Source organism: Juglans microcarpa x Juglans regia, chromosome 7D (genome assembly GCF_004785595.1).
Source record: "Juglans microcarpa x Juglans regia isolate MS1-56 chromosome 7D, Jm3101_v1.0, whole genome shotgun sequence".
Lineage (NCBI taxonomy): Eukaryota > Viridiplantae > Streptophyta > Magnoliopsida > Fagales > Juglandaceae > Juglans > Juglans microcarpa x Juglans regia.
Window position 1 is genome coordinate 15,450,958 of NC_054606.1, and position 23,404 is coordinate 15,474,361.

The 23,404-nt window shown below is 35.0% G+C and overlaps 1 protein-coding gene across 3 annotated transcripts; it reads left to right on the plus strand.

The window, feature by feature from the left end:
* Positions 1–3,121: 3,121 nt before the first annotated feature.
* LOC121239800 (calmodulin-7-like) lies at positions 3,122–20,232 on the plus strand. Of its 3 annotated transcripts, none has more exons than XR_005935367.1 (4): positions 3,122–3,292; positions 3,919–4,288; positions 13,308–13,493; positions 20,152–20,232. XR_005935367.1 is itself a non-coding variant. In XM_041137125.1 (3 exons), the coding sequence occupies exons 1-3, from the start codon at positions 3,181–3,183 to the stop codon at positions 13,438–13,440; spliced, it is 615 nt and encodes a 204-aa protein (XP_040993059.1). In that variant the 5' UTR covers positions 3,122–3,180; the 3' UTR covers positions 13,441–13,624. The 3 variants fall into 3 exon arrangements, 1 of the variants encoding a protein (XP_040993059.1); XR_005935368.1 differs by lacking the exon at positions 20,152–20,232 and adding an exon at positions 6,837–7,033 and having other exon boundaries at positions 13,308–13,445; XM_041137125.1 differs by lacking the exon at positions 20,152–20,232 and having other exon boundaries at positions 13,308–13,624.
* The last annotated feature ends 3,172 nt before the right edge of the window (positions 20,233–23,404 follow it).

Here is a 23,404-nt window from a genome sequence, read left to right on the forward strand (position 1 = left end):
CGAATGGGTGGAGTGATTCCTCATTGGTACTTATGTGAGGAGCTCTTGTGGATTTTGTGTTTTGACTATGCATATATGCGATTTGCTCAGAGAATGATTCCTCACCATGACTATGAATACATGTGTTTCTGCTTGGAGGATGATTCCTCGCCATGCATAAATATGTGTTATTAGATTATTTACATGAAATGATGCATGCATATTCATTGCTATTGTCTTTCACTGTTAGTATTGTCATGGATTTTAACTTCCTGGAATTTTTTAAAAATCTCACCATGGTAGTCCAACTTGCAGTTTTGTTCATCAAAGCTGTAGAACTTGAGAGACAGGTTTAGCTTAGGAGAATTACCCTATGCAAAGAAATACAAGCCCAATCTGAGGAGTAGCTGGAGGCCTGTCTCTAATTAGTGTTTATTTGTATTATAAGATGTTTATTTTAATTAGGCCATCAACGAACTAGGTATGGTTTGTGATGTTTTGATGTAAGCGACGAACTGATGACGATGTATAACATTATTTGGGAATGATTGATAATGACTTGTGAAAATTACTATTAATGGAGATTAGGAATGAGTGATAATGAAACATGAACATTTAGCATTAGCCTCTGACTAACCATTTACATATTTCATTGTGATTTATTTCACTTGGTGAGTGCTTATCATAAGAACACATGCTTCTCCTTGAGTAGAGATTGGGGTGTTGTTGATTGGCAGGCATGCCTGGCACCACGGACCCTTGTTGGGTACTTACCAGGGGCACCACAAAATGTGATAAAAAGCTTGGCTACTAGCATCATCAATGACTCAACCAAGGTTGTGTTCTTAGGGTTTAAAGGGTAAAACTTAACTTAAAATCAAATTTCGTGTCATTAAAACATATCTTCAAAATAAAAGTGAAAATGCTAATAGATTATAAACTTAGGGTTTCGGTCGTGACGAATCCTTTTAGGGTTTTAAAGACTTCGTGTGTCAAGTTATCATATAACTAAGAGTATGATATCTAACCTTGGAATTTGTCAAAAATAAGAAAAGCAAAGATATTTACTAAATTTGGAGTTTGGTCTTGGGTAGAATTTGATGCTCTTGTGTATGAAAGTAAGAAAATGGAATTTTGAAACTATACCTATTCAACCACTAGGGTGTTGTAACACTTAAGACCATCATCAATTATAAATAAGCATATATAAAAAGAGGCAAGAAATAAGAAGAAAAATGGTAGAAAACGAGGTAAAATGTGAATTATATGACATTTAGGGGTTAGATTGTAGATTATGAAACTTAAGGGTCAATACTATGGGTGAAAATCGACACAATCGATTCGGTTCAGTTCGGTTCGGTTCGGTTTTGGTCCAAAACCAAAACCAAACTGATTGTTTCCTTACCTATTTAAAACTGGCTGAATAAGGGGGAGAAAATGGCGGGACTCAGTTTTGGCCAGTTTCTAGTTAGTGCGTTCGTTTCTGGTCAGTTGTGGTGGCACGATGAGACACTGCTGAGATAATGGAGGTTGTGCTGAGAAGGGTGGCGCATAGCGATGAGAGACAAAGAGAGATGGGAGGGAGGTACTGCATGTGTGAGAGAGACAAAGAGTGAGGCGCTGCGTGAAATAGAGGAGAGAGAGACAGTGTCAAAACGAGGAAGAGGGGAGGGGAAGACTAATAAAACCCTAATCCAAACAACGTCGTTTCTTCTTCTTATTATTTTTCTAAACCTTCGTTATAAAACAATGCCATTTGGTGTATAAAACCAAACAATTTCATTTCTTATTATTGTTTTTGTAAATTCCAATGATAAAACAACAGTGTAACTTATTTAAGTTAAACCACGTCATTTTAGACAAGAATATATATATATATATATATTATTGACCGGTTGGACGGTTCACATGCGGTCTAGACTGGGATTGAACCAATCGCATTGGTTTTCAATGCTTTGGACCACCGACCGATCGGTTCTCTACCGGTTTCAAAATCCGATGGCCGGTTCACGTCATTGATGGCCGGTTTCGTCGGTTTCTATATAGGCCTAGTCAATACAATAAATAAAAAACATAAAAGGGAAAATCGGTAGATTGTAAAACATTTTGGATTTGTGAGCAAGACATTAAGATTATACCTCTTACTAATTCGTTAAGTGAAAACTGTGAAGAAAATGAAAAAAACTGGGAACTCACAAAGGAACTATGCGATATGCAAGTAACCTCTGGGGATATGGATGAGTTCGTTTGATTAAAATTTGAAATTGAAGGTTTTATAACCGGTTGCATATAATATATGCTTTCTTGTCAGAACGTTTTATGAAATGAATTTGTTTATTGAATCGTCAAGATTGTTGTGTTTATCTCATTGTTCTGAATGAGTAATAAGAAAGAGACATGACCACACGGCTGGGAAGAGAAGAATCTCACAAAATAACCATTTATCTTAAAAATTGAAGCTGATGAGAAGATGAGATTTAATCATTTCTATTGTATTTTTAACATTCCCCATCATATTTAATTATTTTTATTATATTTTTAACACTCTCCCTCATGTGTGGTATAGACTCTCTCTCAATAAGTGATCCGACACGTGGAATATTTGATTCAATGTGGCAGAGTATAGAGTCGGGATTCGAACTCAGAACTTTTGCTATGATACTATGTGAAATCATCACTTTTCCTAAAAGTTTAAACTGATACGAAGAGATAGATTTAATTATTTGTGTTACATTCTTAACGAATCCCAATGGAATTGCTCTAGCCAACTCTAGAGTGAATAAATTCGATAGTTAATCATTGCATGTTTACTTCACAGTTATTTACTTCATATTAAATTCGACACTTAAATTTGAATATTCTTATAATTATGAAAAAAAGTTATAAAGAAAAAATAAATTGAAAGTAAAAAAAAGTAAATTATATATTGATGAATTGTGAAAAGGTATTTCATCAGGATGGGAAAGAATCAGATGCCAAAATAAATAAATAAAGGTGGAAAAGTAAAATGGGTAGAGTGTGCCAAAACAATAAAATGGGGAAAGTGTTTACGTGAGGATGTGAGGGAATCATATGCCCTTTGTTGTGGGCCAAGGCCTTTAACACACACACAAGAGTATCTGTACATAAATCTGTGCAAGAAGACCTCTGCATTTGCCACACTGGGACAATATTCTATTTTCATCTTTATCTGATTTTATTATGGCTTGCCAAATCCCTTTTAGAAAGGAAGAAAAAATGGCTGATCAGCTCACTGACGACCAGATCTCTGAGTTGAGGGAGGCCTTCAGCCTCTTCGACAAGGACGGCGATGGTAGATTTATTTTTTGTTTGTTTCTTTGATTTTGTGTTTGAAGTCATATAGTCTTACCTAATTTATATGTCTTCTGTTTGCAACAGACTAATTATTTCCTTATTTTTTTTGTTTGTTGATTGGTTTTGTGGGTGATGCCATGTTTACCAGTCATTAAGAGATCCTTGTTTGGTTTATTGTTTATATGGACTTCAAAGTGGATGCTAATTATGAAAGATAATAAATTGGTCTAAAAGCTTAGACAAGAGAAGTTTGTGTATTTATGATATTTGCATGACTTTGTGATCTTATAAGCAGTTTGGATGTCTATTATATATATGAGAACTGCTACATACATAAAAAGATTATACAAAGTAAACTCATAAACTGACATAGATTCATGAAATCCGTTAGATCTACTTTATAATAAAAGTAACTTTATAATCAGATGTACAACATCAAGCTACATCAGTACTTTGTGAGTTTATTTTTGTATTATTCTTTTGTGGTTAAAGTATTTTCCTATATAATTACAATGGTAAATTTAGAAAGAGTTATATGATACAATTAATACTTTCTAGGTAGTTAAATATCCTGCTGAAATTAATGTTATATTATGATCTCAAATCTTTTTCTATTTGCTAAAGGCTGTATCACTGCCAAAGAGCTTGGGAATGTGATGCGGTCACTAGGGCAGAATCCAACTGAACCGGAGTTGCAAGAGATGATAAATGAGGCTGATACTGATAACAATGGTACTATAAATTTCGTAGAATTCCTTGAGCTGATGGCCCGGGTGATGAAGGACGCCGCTTTGGAGGAGGAGCTAAGGGAGGCTTTCCGGGTGTTCGACAAAGACCAAGATGGCCTTATTTCTGAAGCTGAGCTGCGAAATGTTATGACAAATCTTGGTGAGAAGCTGACGAAAGAGGAAGTTGATGAGATGATTCGTGAGGTCGATATGGATGGTAATAACCAGGTCGACTATGAGGAGTTTGCCAAAGTCATGATGGCCAAGTGAGGATCTATATCCAAAACTAAAACTACTTGAAAAACATAAAAAAGGGAACAAACATGGCAATAAGCAGGTAGAAATTTTCTATTTTCCCTTAGGATATTTGCACTTGGTATTATTGCTTTGTTTGGTTGCTCATCTCTTATTGTTTGCATTATTTCTATCTTTGGTATCATGAATCTAGAACAAGAATATGAACTTGTTGGTAGTTGTAGTATCATTCATATATAGTATGCTTGATCAAAAAAGGCTGTTGGTTTTTATCTTCCTTTGCCCAATTAGAGAATGTCTTAGGTTAGTTAGCTATGCGAAGTGTCGTCCTATTGCTTTCTCTGAATTTGTGAGTCGGAGTCCTTTCTTACTAATAGGATTAGACGGGGTACCTATAAAGTTACTTGGTTGACATTATATTGAGGTTGTTTCAAACTTTAAGCTCTCGTTTGGTTACATAGATGAGATAAGATGAGATAAAAGTTAAAAGTTGAATAAAATATATTTTTTTAATATAATTTTTTTTTTAATTTTAAAAAATTGAATTATTTATTATATTTTATATAAAAATTTAAAAAAATTATAATAATTAGATAAAATGAGATGGCATGGTCTGTAAATACAAACAAGGCATAAGGCCTTGTCTCATAAAGATTCTTTTCCCATAAAAGTTGTCTTCCTAGGAGTTTTTTTTTTTTTTTTTGCTTTCCATGCAAGAATCCTTTAAACACCAAAATGCATTTTCATCTCTCAATGACATTTTTTCATCTCTTTTTTAGTGTTGGTAAACTAAGGCCTGGTTTGGTTTTTACAAATTTTTGAAATCATTTCATTCTATCTTATTTCATTTCATCTAAATATCCAAACACCATTTAAACACAAATATTTTCTAATTTTAAACTTTCAATTTTTTAACTTTTTCATCTAATCATTAAAACTTTTCTAAACTTCTAAAATAAAACACAAAAACAATTCAACTTTTTAAATTTTTAAATAAAATAAGATTAAAAAATTATATTCTAACCCTCTTTTAGCTTTATAATTTTTTTATTCAACCTTTTCTCTCATGTTCCAAAGAAAAATTCTTGGTGTCCCAATAATATCTCCCAACATTGGGTCCTGATACTTTTGTTTTTTTTTTTTTACTTAATGATTAAGGAAATCTTTCTTAATGATATTGTGAATTTTTAAAAAATATATATTTAAGGATATAAAAAAGATGTATGAAAGAAAATAAACAAATTAGGCCAAATGGCCTTGTCGGGACAAATTCTCGATAGAATTTGTCGATAACTGTAGCACCATCCTTTTCCAAAACCTTATAAAAATCTTAACATAAATCATTTTATTACTATTCACAAATTATCTTACTACTATTTACAGGTTTTTCATCTCATCTTATATGTGTAACCAAACGAGATCTTAAGCTTCATTGGATTTCATATATGGTTTCAACTCATCTCATTTCATCTAATTTCATCTCTACATCCAAGCATCATTCAAACACACAGCTTTTAATTTCAAATATTTAATTTTTTAATTTTTTTATTTGATCATTATCTAATTATTACAACTTTCTCAAATTTTCAAATTTTCAAATAAAAAATAATTTAATTTTTTCAAATCCTTAAAAAAATTATATTCTAACAATATTAATTTTATAATATTTTTATTCAACTTTTTCTCTCTAATTTTTTAAAATCTCATAAAATATCATAACTCTTATTTCACTACTATTTATAAATTTTTTACTACTTTATAAATTTCTCATCTCATTTAATTTCATATATATATATATATATATATATATAATCAAACAACGCCGCTAATCACTCTAGAAGATCTGAAAGAATATATCTTTTAAGAATTTCGTGCCAAACATAAAAAGTACAAAGATTATTCTCGATAGAGGTGCAAGTAGAGCTTGTAGAATTAGATAGGTGCTGACAGTTTTTTTCACTTGTTTGCCTTAATTTTTTCCTTTATCATGCATGAACATTCAGATTGAGCATACGCTAATTTGATTTGTAAATGAAGGGTTTCACTTTCGAATCCCTGTTTGCTTTCAGCACCGCCTGTTCGCAACCATCCTTAAAAGTTTTGTATGGAAGATGATATTGGTGATGCTCTATAGATTTGTGGGTATGTATACGCCTACAATTTTTTTTTTTATAAATATTTCATAATTTATTTTATAATAAATTAATATAATTGTACATTTTAATTAAAATAATTTTAATTATATATAATTATTTTTTATTTTAAACAGAATTATAAAATAGAGTAATGTTATATAGTACACTATACTACTGTTCTACTTTGATCCCACTATATAAGATGTTTCACTTTTATCATTTATCTAATGGTAATAAATGTGTCACATCTTATATATATAACGATGAAAATAAAACGAGAGTGTGGTGTATAGAATTTTTTTATAAAATAATTAAAAACAAATTGTACGTTTTATCATAATAACACCTTTTTCAGAGAATCAGAATAACAAAAGTGCATCGGAAGTCAGGACGACGCGATGGAATATTTGTGTTTTTGTTTCAGGGGAACAGAACCTGAAACTAAGGATGGAAAACTGAGCATGCACGGTTGCCTCAGTTGTAAGCCCAGTTTTGACAAACCATGGCCTTGGACGGAAAATCTGATTAGAAGAGGGGCTAAACCGATCTTTTAGAACCTTTTTGCTATCAAATCCTCCTGAAATTAAGAGCGATGGGAGTCGGGACGGACATCCTTCTTTGGTAGGTGTTACAAACCAATCTTTTTAGGATCTTTCTATCTATGCTTTCTTTTCCATATGCAGATGAGAGGGTAATAGAACAAGGAAACCTAGAAGTTTCTTGTATTTTCCATATTCGTAAAATGCAAAAGCATTTCTGATAATGAATTACAAAGTATTTTATACCAAGGACTAATAATTAAACTTAAAATACAAGTAAATAAAAGTAAACATAAAATACATGATAATACGTGCAATGACATATTTAAAAATACATTTGATAACTTGATAACCCCTTCAAGATGAGAGTAAATGAAATGAACTCCCATCTTGCTGATCAATTTCTTATACTGTTGATGTCCAAGAGTTTTGGTTAGAACACCAACAAGTCGATGTTGGGAAGCAAGGTGAAAAGTCTTGACTAGTCCAACTTGAATCTTGTCATGTATGACGTGACAATCTACCTCAATGTGCTTAGTTCGTTCGTAAAAAATTGGGTTGGCAGTGATCTGTAAAGCAGTTTGGCTGTTATAAAACAACTTGAGTACTATGAGTATAAGATATGTGGAAATCAAAAAGAAGGGTAAAAAGTCAAACAGTTTCACAAGTAGTAGATGCTATGGATCAATATTCAACTTTAGTTGAAAAACAAGAGACAGTTTGTTGCTTCTTAGTTTTCCAAGAAACCAAAGAACTACCAAGAAAAATACAATATCCACTTGAAGATCGACGACTATAGGATAAGATGTCCAATTTGAATCTGCAAAGGCTTTAATAGTTAGTGAATTGTCAACTGGAAATAAAAGACCATGACCAGAAATATTCTTAACATGTTGCAAAATTTGATAGGCTGCTGCTAAATGAGGATGTCTAGGTTGATCCGTGTATTGACTAAGGCTGCGTTTGGATGTTGAGCTGAGTTGAGTTCTTTATGAATAGTAGTGAGTTGAGATAGTGAAGTGAGTTTTGTGGAGCCTACCTAAGATGAGTTTAGATGTGTTTGGGTGTTAAGATGACTTTATATTTTTTTTATAGAAAGTTGAAAAAGGTATGGGTCCAACCAATAATTGGAAATTTGTTATAATGATTGCATAATTAATTTATTAAATATTTTATTAATAAATAACATAAATCAAATATAAAATCCCTCAAATATAAATAACAACAAGCATTGTTTAAGCATGTGAGTTGAAGGAGAGAGGACGGTCAACTGGTTGTTTGCAATGTACACCACTGGTAATGGGTACCCCTCGTGTTAGGTTTCCGCCGTTGATGAATTGCGTTTGGACAATGTGGGGTGTTGCTCGGGAGTTAGCAAGGCGTCGATTGCACATTTGAAGAGGACTTCACGCAGTAAAAAAAGGAGCCATGTGGATTTGATTTCCCACATTTACAGTAGGACCATAGGAAGCTAACGAGAGGTTGGGGGAAGAAGACGAGTTCAATGAGAAAATGCGAGAGAGAGGGAGTTGGGTTAATCATGTGAAAAGAGAGAAAAAGAAAAATGTTTTCTTCACTTGTCAGTAATAATGTCCCCTCACCTAATAGTATTGAATTTATTGAGTTATGTTGAGTTGTGTTTAAATTAGATATTTGGATGTTAGACTCAGTTCAAAATTGAACTGAACAAAGCTGATCTTAGTAGCTTTCATGATCCAAACGAGCCCTAAGTCTTTGAACTGAGTAAGACAAGTCTGGCCTTATAATAGTAAGGTATAAAAGCCAAGCAATGAGCATGTGAAACATTGTTGGATCTAGTAACAAATCTCCATTATCTTTGCTGAGTTTCAGATTTTGCTCCATGGGGAAGGAAACTGGTTTGGAAGCCAAAAACCCAGCATCTTGTAAAATCTCAAGTGCATACTTCCACTAGCATAAAGAAATGCCCTATGGGGATATAAGTACTTCCAAGCCAAGGAAATACTTGGGCTTACCAAAATCTTTAAACTTGAATTTAGCATCAAGGATTTTAAAGAGTCCACAGATTGTAAATTATTACTAGCTATCAAAATGTCATCGACATAAACAAGAAGAGCAAAAGAGGCACCCTGAGACTTAGTGAAAAGTGAATAATTTGCTTGTGACTGTACAAAACCCAAATCAAGAGGAGTGTTAGAAAACTCAGAAAACCACTGGTGTGAGGCCTGTTTTAGACCATAAAGAGACTTATTCAGTTTGCAAACCTTGGACCCCCCCTTTAATACGAAAACCAGGAGGTATCATATATACCTCTTCCAACAGATCCCCATGTAAAAAGATATTATTCACATCAAGTTGAATGAGATACCAATTCAGCATCAATAGCTAACAATGTTTTAATAATAACCCTTTTTGCTACATGTGAAAAAGTTTCAAAATAATCCAAACCTTCTTTTTAGGTATAACCTTTAGCAACCAGTCTTGCTTTGTATCGTACCACAGAACCATCAGCACGATACTTGATTTTATAGACCGATTTATAGCCTATGGGTCGTTTTTCAAGAGGCAAAGAAACAATAGTCCATGTACTATTTCTTTTCCAAAGCGGCAATCCCAACAGCCATAGCATCTTTCCAATGATATTGTTGGACTGCTTAGTGATAAAAAGAGGGTTCAATATAAGCAGTAATGGCTAGGGTAAAAGACTTATGATTAGAGGACAAACGATCATAATAAGAGGGAAAATTATAAATATCATACTTAGTGCCTAAAGAAGGGGAATGAGAGATAGAACCTATTGTAAAAACTGATTTAGAGTATACAACAGAGGTGTTGCAATAAAATTCTGTAAGTAACCAGAAGCTCCTCTGATTTTGGTTGATCTTCTTGGAGGTATAGGTGATGGAACATTAGTTTTAGCAGCATAGATAGGAAAAGGGGTATGATTAGATGGAGAAGTGACATCGGGTGAGGATGCTATTGAAGGCACAATAAATGAGTCAAATGTTGAAGATTGAATACGAAATGGGAGAGAGACTTCTGAAGAGGGAGACAAATCAAATTGATGAAAGAAAGAATCATGAAACTTGAAAGGAAAAACATGTTCATGAAATACAACATGTCTGGACACAAAACATTGATTTGTTTTAAGATCAAGAAGTTTGTAACCTTTGATACCAAAAGGATGTCCAAGGAAGATACAAGTAAAAGCCCTCAGATCAGATTTTGTGCGAGATCTTTGTAAGTTAGAAGCAAAACACAAGCAACTAAAGGTTCTCAAGTGTTCCTATGAAGTAGAAGCATGAAATAGTAGCTCAAAGTGAGATTTATTTTGTAAGACAGGAGGAGTAGGCAACCTATTAATTAATTAAGTAGCTTTTAAAATAGTATCACCCCAAAACTTAATAGGCATGTGAGACTGAATAATAAGGCCCGAGCTATGTTAAGAATATGTTGGTGTCCTCTCTTCACAATAGATTTTAGTTGTGGAGTTTCAACACAACTATGTTGATGAATGACTCCTTTTGAATTGACAAAAGATGAGATAGAAAACTTTGTACCATGATCTGTATGAAATGTTTTTATTTTTTTATTGAATTGAGTTTTGACCATCTTGAAGTACTTCTCAATGAGAATTGGGAATTCGGATTTATACTTAAAAAGATAAATCCAAGTTGCTTGAGTACAATCATCAATAATTGTTTAAAAAAAAAAAGTATGTAACCTTCAATAGTTGAAATGAAAAAGGTCCCCAAACATCACAGTGTATAAGATCAAGTGGCAAAGCAGAAAAATGACTATTGTTAGGAAGGGTAATTTTTTCTATTTGGCTAATGGACAAACTGTACATGGATTTTCGGACATAACCAAATCAGGTACAAGTTTAGTCATGAAAAACATCATTAAAACAAAAGGATGGTCTAATCTATATGCCAAAGTTCACACAATGAACACTTGGAAGAAGTAAAGCAAGCAAATGGTAACAAGGCATTATTCTTTATTATGAGAAAGAGGAAGCAATGTCAATGGAAAAAACAAAAAAAGCCTGGTTGCTGCAGAATGTAGAGTCCTTCTTACTGTCTACCCACTTCAATCAACTTTAAGGTGACCAGGTCCTAAATAAGGCACATGTCAGAAGAAAATAGAAAGCAACAAGTGAGTGATTTAGAGAGCGTGTTGATAGAAATTAATTTGAATGTAAATGAGGGTACACAAAGAACATCACAAAGGATAAGATGTTCAGAAATACGAATAGTGCCATTAGGAAGTCTGATAGAAGTGTCTACAACAGATGTAATAGATGTAAAAAAATCAACTGAGGGAACCATATGATCTGTTGGCCCCGTATCAGGAATCCATGCTGAAGAATTAGGATCAAACAATATATGCTTGGTAAAGGAAAAAACAGAGTAATGAGAGGAAAATATACCGGATAGTGGGTAGGAAGATGAAGCTACAACATTAACATCATGACTTGAATCATCAGAATTTTTCTGAGAGTGGAGCATAGCCAAAAGTTGTTGATATTGAGCCTTAGTCAGATAAAATGGAGATGCAATTGAGGAAGAGTTATCATTGAGGATAACTCATTTAGCCATGGACTATTGCTGTGGTTTTGGCTTGTATCCTGGTGGAATTCCATGAAGTTTATAGCATTTCTCAACCATATGACCAGTAATTTCATAGTGTTTACATACTGGTCGATCCTTCTTGGAGAAGGATTTTACAAATCTAGAATTATCAGTCTTAGCATCAAAAGCATGTGCATCAGCGGGTGTAAGAGGAGTAACATAAATTTATCTGTTGCTCTTCTTGCAGAACAAGAGAAAACACCTTATTGAGTGGCGGTAAGGGCTCGGCCATCAACAAAATCTGAGCCCTTGCCGAGGAAAAAGACTCATTTAGTCCCATAAGAAACTATAAAATATGCTCCTGTTGAACATATGAATTCTTCACAACACCACATGAGCAAACTGGACTAGGTTTGTAATTGACACGAGGAAAGATACATTTGAGAACTTGATAGAGGGCCATGGGTTGCTTCTTATATATAGGATTTAGTATATAAATTATTTATTTTAATTTTTGAAAAATGGATAGCTAGTCAATGTAGTCATACTAGCTATCTGTTAATTGACTTCGTTGTAGGGCAGATGCTACATCTAAATATCTGATTTCTCTTGCAAGGCAGGTCGGATAATGGATCCAAATATCTGGTTACCTAGATTTTTTTATTCGGCCCACATGCATAGGTGTATTAAGGATACGTTTGGATATTAAGAGTAATTTAGATTATCTATGAATAGTAGTTAATTATTTATGAATAGTAATGAAGTAGTCTGAGATGGTCTAAATTGCCAAACACAACCGATCATGGTGAAAAGGTAAAATATTTTCATCTTTGATTTGAGAAATGATGTCATCCACGAGCTTATGGCTGTTTGAGCAAGTGTCTACATGGTGTTCTTGTTTCACACATTGATGTAGTTTAGGGCTGTTTGAGAAAAAGTTTAAGAATGAAAAACAATAAGATGATAAAACCAAATACGTCTTTCAATGTACCCTTTTTTTTTTTTTTTTTATATCCCTTCTTTGGTTTTCTCCTTTTTCAATTTGACAATACCGATTTCTTTTTTTAATTCCATCTTGGTCTACGATAAAATTGGCTCGTTTGATTTTAGAGATGAGATGAGTTGAGATTAAAATTAAAAAATTAAATAAAATATTATTAGAATATATTTTTTAATATTATTTTTATTTTGAGATTTAAAAAAGTAGAATTGTTTATTTTATTTTATATGAAGATTTAAAAAAATTGTAATGATGAGAAGATAGATTTTCAAAGTTTTCAAAGTTTTGGATTTTACTGTTGAAAACAAATGAGCCCTAAGTTATTATGAGAAGCCCTAATCTTAATTTGTCATTTTATGTTACTATTTTGTAGATATATAACAAGTTTTAATAATTGCTATCAGATTTAAATTTAAAATTAAAGCCTTATATGGGCATGTGTGAAGTTTTTAGTAATCATTGTTCCCCTCTCTCTATTTTTATTTTATTAGATTTATATGAACATATGTTATGTTGATCTTTGTAATGATTGTTTCTTATTCTCTACTTTTATTACCTTGGAATTTAAACTATTATTAATTATATATTTCTCATACCAAAGTTCCCTCCCTTTTATCATTAGGATTTTACATTTATCTTAAGAGTAAATATACCAAATTTAGTTAAAAAAATATATCAAAATACAAGTAAATTTTTTAAATCACCTTTGGAATTGATGCATGAAATATTGTTCTATGACTATGATTAGTCCTTGATGAAGTACCGCGTATTTGACGTCCCTAATTTAACCTGATTTAATTTTGCAGAAGAGATAAGAGGATGGGAGATCAGAGAAGCCCTAGCCCTAGTTTCCGAAGATTAGATCAACCTATCAAACTGACGTCCTCAAATGTAGAGGTCAGTGACCACAAAGGACGTTGCCTTTGTTGTATCCTCTAATTACCAGTGAAGTAGTACTCCTGAATGGTCCAACTTGTGTGGTATAAATGACTATCAGACTATTTTTCGGCCTATAAATGTATAAGAATAAAAATAAATAAATAAATAAATTGGACAATGACTAAATATATCACGTACGTACGTAGCATGTAAAGCTACTGGCGGCCTCTACTGATAATAAGTCCTAGGTATTGCATCATTTGATTCCTCTTTCCTTGCTGATTGGCATGGGAGAGTGAAGAAACGTTCTAGTTAAGATGAAGTTGATCATGCGGCAGCTCTATTGTGCACACAAAACATACCATTTTTATGATTCAACTATTTGTGGGCATTTCACCTAGTTTGTTTTCATAATTCCTCTCAATTTATCTCATCTAATCATTAAAATTTTTTCAAATTTTCATATAAAATAAAATAAACAATTCAACTTTTTCAAATCTCGAAATAAAAATAATATTAAAAAAATATATTATAATAATATTTTATTCAACTTTTAACTTTAATTTCAATTCATCTCATTTCATCTACGAAAACAAACGTAAGATCCATAAGGCATAGAGATTCTAAACACAATTCAAATAATTTATCCAAGCGATCATAGATATCAAACCAAAGTCTAATAAAGCACAAGATTTTGGTCATGGAGTAAAATCTTTTGGATAACTCTTCAAAATAAAAATAATTATGGGTTCTGATCAGCCACCACCTTTGAATATACTAAAGACGTAATTATTATAGTTAGTTTAGACACTCACAAAACTTTTACCACTACTCTAAACCCGACTGGCAATCTGATAGGTATGAACACTCGTTTGCTCTGCTCACGGTGCAGAACCGACCTTCTCTCAATTAACGGTATTGAGAATACCAAATGCTAGTTTGCAAAACTGATTCAATGCCCATTCCAAAACGTCACATGGTTCCATATAGGCAACCATTTACAACCTCGGAAACAAGTCCCATAATAATGAAAATCATTAACCAATAGAAGAAAACACCCAAACAAGGAAAAATCTAATAATAACAAATAAAGCAGTAAATGATAATAAAGATCAAGTCTCACGCCTCAAGCATCGTAGTCTGCCAACTTGACATTTGGTTTGCTAGTTCTTGTGCTTCTTCTACGTGATATCATGGACCCTTCAATATTCATATCATTTCATTCGCCCCTCCTACGAGAATACCCTTGTCCTCAAGGTTAAAGTTTGGAAACTGCTCTTTAATAGTAGAAATAGGCTCCCGCGTAGCATCCTCTTCAGGTAATATATTCCAACGAATCAAAGCCTCCCTTACGCGGCCACTCGCACTTTGAACCCAACGTTCACCCAAAACAACATTAGGTTGTAGCAATGGTAAGCCATCATCAGCATATGGAGTAAAGTTGGTTGCACAACCCCATGGTCCCCGAGTCGACGCTTCAAGAGACAAAATGAAAAAAGGATGGATTTTTGCATCAACAAGCAATTGAATACAGTAAGCAACATTACCAATACGTTCGAGAATTTGATAAGGGCCAAAGAACTTGCTAGCCAACTTTTGATATGGATGCTTAAGAATAGAGTGCTGGCGATACGGCTGTAATTTTAAATAAACCCAATCTCCTACCAAAAAAACTTCTTCACGTCGACCTTTATCAGCCTATTGCTTCATCCGATTGCGAGTACTTTCCAAGTTAACTTTGAGTTGGCGAAGAATACCATCTCGAGAAAGCAGAGTGCTATCAACCTCAACTACGACAGTAGATCCAGAAACATATGAATTCAAGATGGGTGGTGGGCGAGCATATAACGCTTCAAAGGGTATCATACGGATGGAACTGTGAAAGGAAGTATTATACGAAAATTCAGCCCAAGCAAGATAAGTTTCCCAACGTTTTGTTGTTGCATGGACAAAGCAACAGAGATACTGTTCCAAGAACTGATTGACAACTTCGGTTTGACCGTCTGTCTCAGGATGATAAACTGAGCTGGTGCACAATGTTGTACCCTACAATCAGAAGAGTTCTCGCTAAAAATGACTCATGAAAATCTGATCACGATCACAGACTATGGATGTAGGAATACTGTGGAGCTTAACGATATTTCCAACAAAAACATCAGCAACATCCCTGGTGTTGTAAGGATGGGCAAGAACAATAAAATGGGCATACTTTGTGAGGCGGTCAACGACTACAAAAATGGTATCCTTACAGGCTAACTTGGGAAGACCAACTATAAAATCCATGGACACATCAGTCCATACACCCGAAGGAAGACCCAATGGTTCTAGGAGACCGGTAGGGGAGTGGGTATCATGTTTATTACGTTGATAAGAATCACACTGCTGGACATGTAATCGAACGTCTTGTTTCATGCCACGCCAATTAAAAAGAAGAGACAAACGTTTATAGGTGCGAAGAAGGCCAGCATGCCCGCCCATTTGGCTATCATGAAACTCATGAAGAAGAGATTTCTTGAAAGCTAGAGAGTTAGGTACTAAGATTCGACCTGCACACATAATACACCCATCCTTCAGCACATGGTCCTCTATAGATAATGGATCAACTTTCAACTGCTGCAGAATGTGACCCAAAATTGAATCACATTCGGTGGCAGCCCTTAATTCATGCCAAACTTCCCAAATAGGACCTGAGATAACAGTTAATTCTGAATCCCACCCACTACAAGATAATGCATCTGCCGCATTATTTTCTCTTCCCAGTTTATAAATAATCTCATAATCAAATCCTAAAAGTTTAGTAATCCATTTTTGTTGCTCAGGAGTAGTGATGCGCTGCTCAAGTAAATAACGTAAACTCCGCTGGTCAGTGCAAATTTTAAACTTCCTTCCCAACAAGTATGGTCTCCATAACTTAACTGCCTCCAAAATAGCCAACATTTATTTTTCATACGTAGACCATGCCTTTTTTGCAGGACCAATTGCCTTGCTAAGAAAAGTAATCGGTTTCCCCTTCTGAGAGAGTACCGCACCTACACCCAATCCAGAAGCATCGGTTCCAATTAGAAATTCTTCCAAAAAATTAGGAAGTGTCAAAACTGGCGTAAAAGTCATAGCACTTTTCAAATTGTTGAAAGCATCTTTGGCTTCATCAGTCCATGTGAATTGCCCCTTTTTGAGCAATTGAGTTAATGGTCGAGCAATAAGTCCATAATGGCGCACAAACTTGCAATAATATCCAGTGAGGCCGAGAAAACCTCGCAGTGCAATAACTGTTTTTGATCGTGGCCAATGAGTCATAGCTTCAATTTTTCGTTGATTAACTCTCACCCCCTTCGTGGTAATAATATGTCCAAGGTACTCAACTTCAGTTCGGCCAAAAATACATTTTGAAGGCTTTATGTAAAACGAATGTGAAAACAGTATATCCAACATAAGCCGAAGATGTTCAAGGTGGTCCGCCCAAGATTTACTATAAATTAAAATATCATAAAAAAAAAAGAGAATAAAGCAACGTAAATGCACTTTAAAGATTGAATTCATAACAGCTTGGAAGGTCGAAGGCGCATTGCATAATCCGAAGGGCATTACCCAATATCTGAAATGGCCATGATGAGTCCGGAACGCCGTTTTGTGAACATCGTCAGGATGAACACGAATTTGATGGTAGCCCGCTCGTAAGTCAAGTTTGCAAAAGTAAGTCGCACCAAACAATTCATCCAACATATCCTCAATGGTCAGATAGGAAAACGATCAACGATAGTCGCCTCATTAGAGCACGATAATCTGTACAAAATCGCCATGTACCATCTTTTTTTTTTACTAACAAAATTGGTGAAGAAAAAGGGCTCATACTTGGACGAATCAACCCGATTGCTAACATTTCCTCAACTTGTCATTCGATCTCATTTTTTTGGAAGTGGACGTATTGATAAGGGGCCAAATTTACAGGAGTAGACTCATCCTTCAACAAAATACGATGATCACACTTGCGCACTGGGGGTAAGGTTTTTAGAGTCTCCAAAACTTGGGAATATTCTGTTAATAAATGCTTAATTTCATCGGCAACAACTGGTGTACTAGAGTGTTGAAATTCATATTCATCCTCAGTAGCCGTTAAACAAAACATCTCGGCACCCTGTTTCCATTCTTGAAATAAAGAATTAGCATCAACCACCCTAGAGGGCCCAAGTGATTCGGCCTTAATGAGATATTGCTGATTGTCCACTACAAATTGCATAGACCATTTTGCATAATTATGCCCCACATATCCCAACCCTTCAAGCCATTGATACCCCAAGACGAGATCCAAACCTCGAATAGGAAGTCCAAATAAAGTAGTTTCAAAATTGAATCCTTGGATTAAAATGGGAACCTTATCATATCTCGCATGACACTCTAATTTTTCACCACTAGCAATACGAACACAAAATTGAGTAATAAGAGTAACTGCGAGATTTAATCGATTGACCACCGATTGGTTGATAAAATTATGGCTTGAGCCACTATTGATCAACGCATTAAGTTCTTGGTGATGGATCACAGCTCAAACCTGCATGGTACGATTACCAAAACTTCCTGACAGAGCATGCAGAGAAATAAGGGGATCGGTTGGAGAGTCTATGCCTCCAAGTCTTCTTCCTTTGCAGCTTCTAGTGCCATCGGAACTTCGGCCTCAATCAAACATGTCTAAGCTTGACACTGATGACCAGGGGTGAATTTTTCATCACAATTAAAACAAAGATTCTTCTAACGCTTCACTCGCATCTCCTCAAATGATAATTGCTTCACTGCCGAAGCTAGTAGAGGCTTTATATTAACTGGCGCAGAATTGGGAGAAGTTAAAGTTGTAGACACCGTAGTATGATTGGTGGAGCGGAAATTTCCCACAATTCTTTTAGTTCGTTGCAACTTCTCATCTTGACGTTTGGCCAAATCAATGGCTCTTTGTAAACTCTTTGGTCAAAACATACGCACCTTCAATGCAATTTCATCCTTCAATCCCCCATAAAAGCACCAAGAAGGGCTTTCTTTGGCCACCCCGTCACCCGGTTTGCCAACTTTTCAAACTCTTGCAAATAAGCCTGAAAAGAACCTGTTTGTGAAATCTTACTAAGTGCTTCATCATAATCTTCAAAATCTATTGGTCCAAAACGACGGAGGATTCCTTTCTCAAACTGATGCCATGAGATGGTCTTCCCATGGTGGGAACGATTGTACCATTGCCACCATTGATTTGCCTCACCTTCTAAGTGAAAGGAAGCTAATACCACTTTCTTCTTACCTGGAAGCTCCTGAGTAGAAAAATACTGCTTCGCACGATCAAGCCAAATAATGGGGTCTTCACCTGCAAATCGTGGAAAATCAAGTTTCACCTGAGAATGCAATCGTAAGGTATGATTCTTCTCTTTCTCCCTGGTGTTATCACCCTCTGAACCTGTATCAGACGCTTGAGAGCAAAAAGACATGTCACTCTCACCCTCAACCGAATCAACGGGTTCGGAATCCTCTGAACTCGAGGATGACAATTGTGACTTTTTAGGAGACTTACAGGGGGATCCTTTACGATGACGACATTCGTCCTGACTCGATGAACGAGGATTTAGCCAACTCCTGAAGAATGGACTGATTAGTTACACTCATTTCTTGCGTAGTGCGGCGTAAATCGGAAACAGCTCCTTCAAGTTGCTCCAAACGAGCCTTGTTGGTTTTTGCTCGATCAGCCATTAACAGCAAAAAGGAATGAATCATAGTGTTCTGATACCAATTGATAGGTATGAACACTCGTTTGCTCTACTCACGGTGCAAAACCGACCTTCTCTCAATTCACGGTATTGAGAATACCAAACACTAGTTTGCAAAACTGATTCAATGCCCATTCTAAAACGTCACATGGTTCCATATAGGCAACCATTTACAACCTCGGAAACAAGTCCCATAATAATGAAAAGCATTAACCAATAGAAGAAAACACCCAAACAAGGAAAAATCTAATAATAACAAATAAAGCAGTAAATGATAATAAAGATCAAGTCCCACGCATCAAGCAACGTAGTCTGCCAACTTGACATTTGGTTTGCTAGTTCTTGTGCTTATTCTACGTGATATCATGGACCCTTCAATATTTGTATCACAATCCCAAGCGCGAGTGACCCACTTCAACTCTATATCAACCTCCCACGAGAGGATTTCATCCAATCTACTAAAACTCTAGCAACACGCTGGCAACAACCCAAAAACAAAATGATCAAAATATATAATATGAGGGATGGTCTATCTCACAATGAGTTTTCTCTCAAAACAAACAAATAGGATTTCTAAAAGAATAACCAAGAGCTCTATAAAAGTCTCGTATCATAAGGCATAATTAGGCCAGTAAGGTTAACTTTAGGGTCTAGTTCATATTGTTTAAATCAGATTTTCACTCAATCGAGATCATGTCTCATGATGTACGTCTTGTAAAATTTGCTTGACCTAATAAACACTAGAATTTGAAAATCTTCCTTAAATATGATCTTGTAGATCATCCTTTGAGTTAACTTTCTAGCGTTGCCGAGTATATCATTTAGATGTTGGAATAAAAAGTTAAGGTTATTTTACTTTGGTTAGATTTTAATTTGTCGTATTTGCAATACTTGTTCCAACTTCATGAATTTAGGCTCTATCTAATATATTTACATCTCATTTGGACCTAGTTTTGTAACAAGAATGTTTTTTTTCACATTAACAAAACTTATTGCACATCACTTTTGTTTGGATTCTTTTTTTTAACTACAGGTCTAGAAATTAGGATTTGGGTGCAAGTCTGAGGGTTGTGCCAAAATGAGGGAATGAATCCCCTCACATGGGCACAAACTCAACATATCCACAACATTTATCCAACATTTCAGTACTATCTTTACTTCAACAGTATTAAGAATACAATGGCGGCACTGATGTGCTCCCTCTATTTCCCTATTTGAAGCCACTTGCTTTCTTTTGAGACTCTGAATTCAAAGAAAGTCCAATGCTTTTTATCTCAAAAGTGAGATCTTATCCCTTGTCCAATCCTTTTAATAGGACAGGACCGTCATGTGTCGTTATGAGATACTTCTGACTCCAGACATGCTTGAATAGGAGCCCTTTAGTCAATAACTCCTGCAATTGACCATTCAGTTCTTTGAGCTCTATTGGGGCCATCTATAAGGTGACTTATGTACTGGAACTATTCTGGGTTCTAGTTCAATCAAAACTTAATTTCTCAAGGAGTGGGTAATCCTGGTAACTCTCGAAATACTTTTGGGAACTCGTCTACCATAGGTATTCCTGGCACCTCCTTAGACTCCTTCTCATTAAGCCCTAACTGCACTAACTAGGCTTCAACGCCACTCGCCAATTCCATCTTAGCCTGCAGTGACGTAATTATTCCTGACTTTGATCACAACTTACTGCATCGGAATACTCTATCTCCCATTCTTGGTACTTGGAATGATATCGTCTGCTATCAACAGTCAATACCAAAGTTTTTATTTCTGTTCTGGTTCGATCGGAATGGTCAGAATTTGACTTGCCAGAACAATAATTGGCACAGCTTAAGTGGGTGTTCCTTTCTAGATTAAATTCTTGTCATTTTGGCATGTTCCAGTCCATTTGGCTGGATTTCGGTATTCTGACCGGAATGTGCATTTTGGTCCAAAATCTACATAAATGGTAATTTGAAAATGAGACTCTAAGAGCAAGTCCTATCTATATTTTAGTGTTTTAGACGACTAGTGGTATTTAAATTTTGCACGCCTTTTCAAAATCCCCTGTCAACTGCCTTTTCACAATTCCCTATCAACTGCCTTTTCATATGGAATTATTACTGTTTATATTGCAATTTATAACCTGTCAGGTTCTCAACTGCTTTTTAAATTTCTATTTTTCCTTTCTTGAATATTTTATTGTTTACGAATAATATTTTTTTTTTCATCTTAACTATTGTGAAACAATATAATTGCCTACTTTGGTGCCCGAAAATAAAATTAAAAAAAATTAATTTTTGACTCACGTACTTTATCTTTCACGTTAAACTTAAGAATGCGTAGATGAGAGATGCTCAATGACAAGTAAAGCAAATCTTGTAATATTTATTAAGCACTTAATATTCTTAATATACATGTATTTCTTCTATTATTTATCAGTTTATATTTATATATAGTTAATTCTAAAACGGTACACCAGAACGCACCGGAATACTTCGTTCCAGTATTTAAACCAGAATGATCGCCAAAACAAAATTTAAAACATTGGTCAATACTCATGAAATATCAAAACAACCAATGCATGCCTAGAATGATCTTGAAACCCAATAAGTTAAGCACAATCAAGTCAGCCTCTATGGTGACTCTATCTATCTCTACATATATACTTCAATGGAATAAGTAAAAGTTTAGAAAGAGACTAAATATTATTTGTACTAGAGATCTAAAATATAAGTAGGTTTATTCATTCACAAATATTCATGTCTATTATAAGTAGATCTAAAAGATATCACTTCCCAAATATATTACACAACAACATTGGTTCATTTCCTACATCTTGGTATGATAGACAAAACATGATTTGTCGCTTGACTAAATAGTACATCTCCAACATAATACAAACGATTAGTAACAAAGACTTTGTTACTATTGTTTGCGTGGGTTTGATTCTCAAGGACCTATCCTGGGGCTACGTCTACATCAAAGTTTACAGTTTCGATAAACAAAATCATAGGTAGGTTAGGTAGGTTAAACACCTACGACAAAACTACTAATTAGAGATAATGCACATGAAGATATAATGCCCAATTTTATGTAAAAGATTTGCGAACACATATTTGTGCATAGCGAGGAATCACCCTCTGATAAGGAAATACATGTATTCATAGTCATGGAGAGGAATCATCCTTATAGGAATTACCCTCTGTACAAGTCTCAAGTATACATAAATATCATCGAGACAAGAAACCACCCTCTTCTCAGGAACATAAAACTCATCATATCTAATCATATACATCTCATCACATAAAATGCTAGGCAAGGAAATCACTTCATTCGATATGGTGAATCACTCCCACCTAACTTGCATGCAAGTTGATTTGCCTGTTTTAAATCCTCCAACACACTCCAAAGTATACATCTTGACTTGGGGAATCACTCTATCCAATCAACCGACTCAAAGACACCATATAGGATACGCTCAAGTAATCTCTCAACCCGTCTATCAAATGAGGCCAATACAAAAGCATCCACACCGATCATCACAAGGACCCTTACACCTTCATATGAAACTCGTGGCAACATGTTATAGGAATGGCACAAGGGCTCTTCAACTAGTCCATGATGATGAACACTCAGTAAGACTCACGCACTCAAAAACCCACAGCACCATCAATCCAAACCATCCAAACCCACCATCTCAAAAGCACAATGTCAAGATAGGCCATAAATATAATGAAGAATATGTATATTATTTTCATGAAAATAAAGGGAAGTTATAGAATATGCAAGGCTAAATCTTACAACATACCCATAACATTTACCCCACAGTCCCAGTATAGTCTTAGAAGTTCACATACCTCAACATTATTAAGATTACTATGGCAGCCCTGACGTTTCTCCCTCTATTGCCCTCTTTGAAGCCACTTGATTTCTTTGAAGACTCTGATTCCAAAGAAACTCCAACGCTTACAATCTCAAAAGTGAGATTGTCCCTTGTCCATTTCCTTTTATAGGGCTGGATGTTTAGGTGTTCTGATGTACTTTTGACTCCAGGCATGCTTGAATAAGAGTTCTTAAGTCTCAATTGTCCCTCTGTAGGATGACAGAGACAAACTAACGAGGCAAGACACACACATTTCTCCAGCTTGTCTTTAGTCCAATCTACAGTCTTTCCCCAAGTAAAGGTCTCCCACACGGCGTTGGACCATACCTCTGGGTTCAGATGATATGGCCTGCAAATTTGTAGTTTTACTTGTACAAACTCACTACAGACGTGACCTTTCAGGTAAAGTATGAGCCTTTGC

Bases quoted from the DNA above. Each gene is read 5' to 3' on its own strand.
- LOC121239800 (XM_041137125.1), top strand. From the start codon at position 3,181: ATGGCTTGCCAAATCCCTTTTAGAAAGGAAGAAAAAATGGCTGATCAG. The intron at 3,293-3,918 runs GTAGATTTATTT...TATTTGCTAAAG, and splicing joins CTTCGACAAGGACGGCGATG to GCTGTATCACTGCCAAAGAG. The intron at 4,289-13,307 runs GTGAGGATCTAT...TTAATTTTGCAG, and splicing joins GCCAAAGTCATGATGGCCAA to AAGAGATAAGAGGATGGGAG.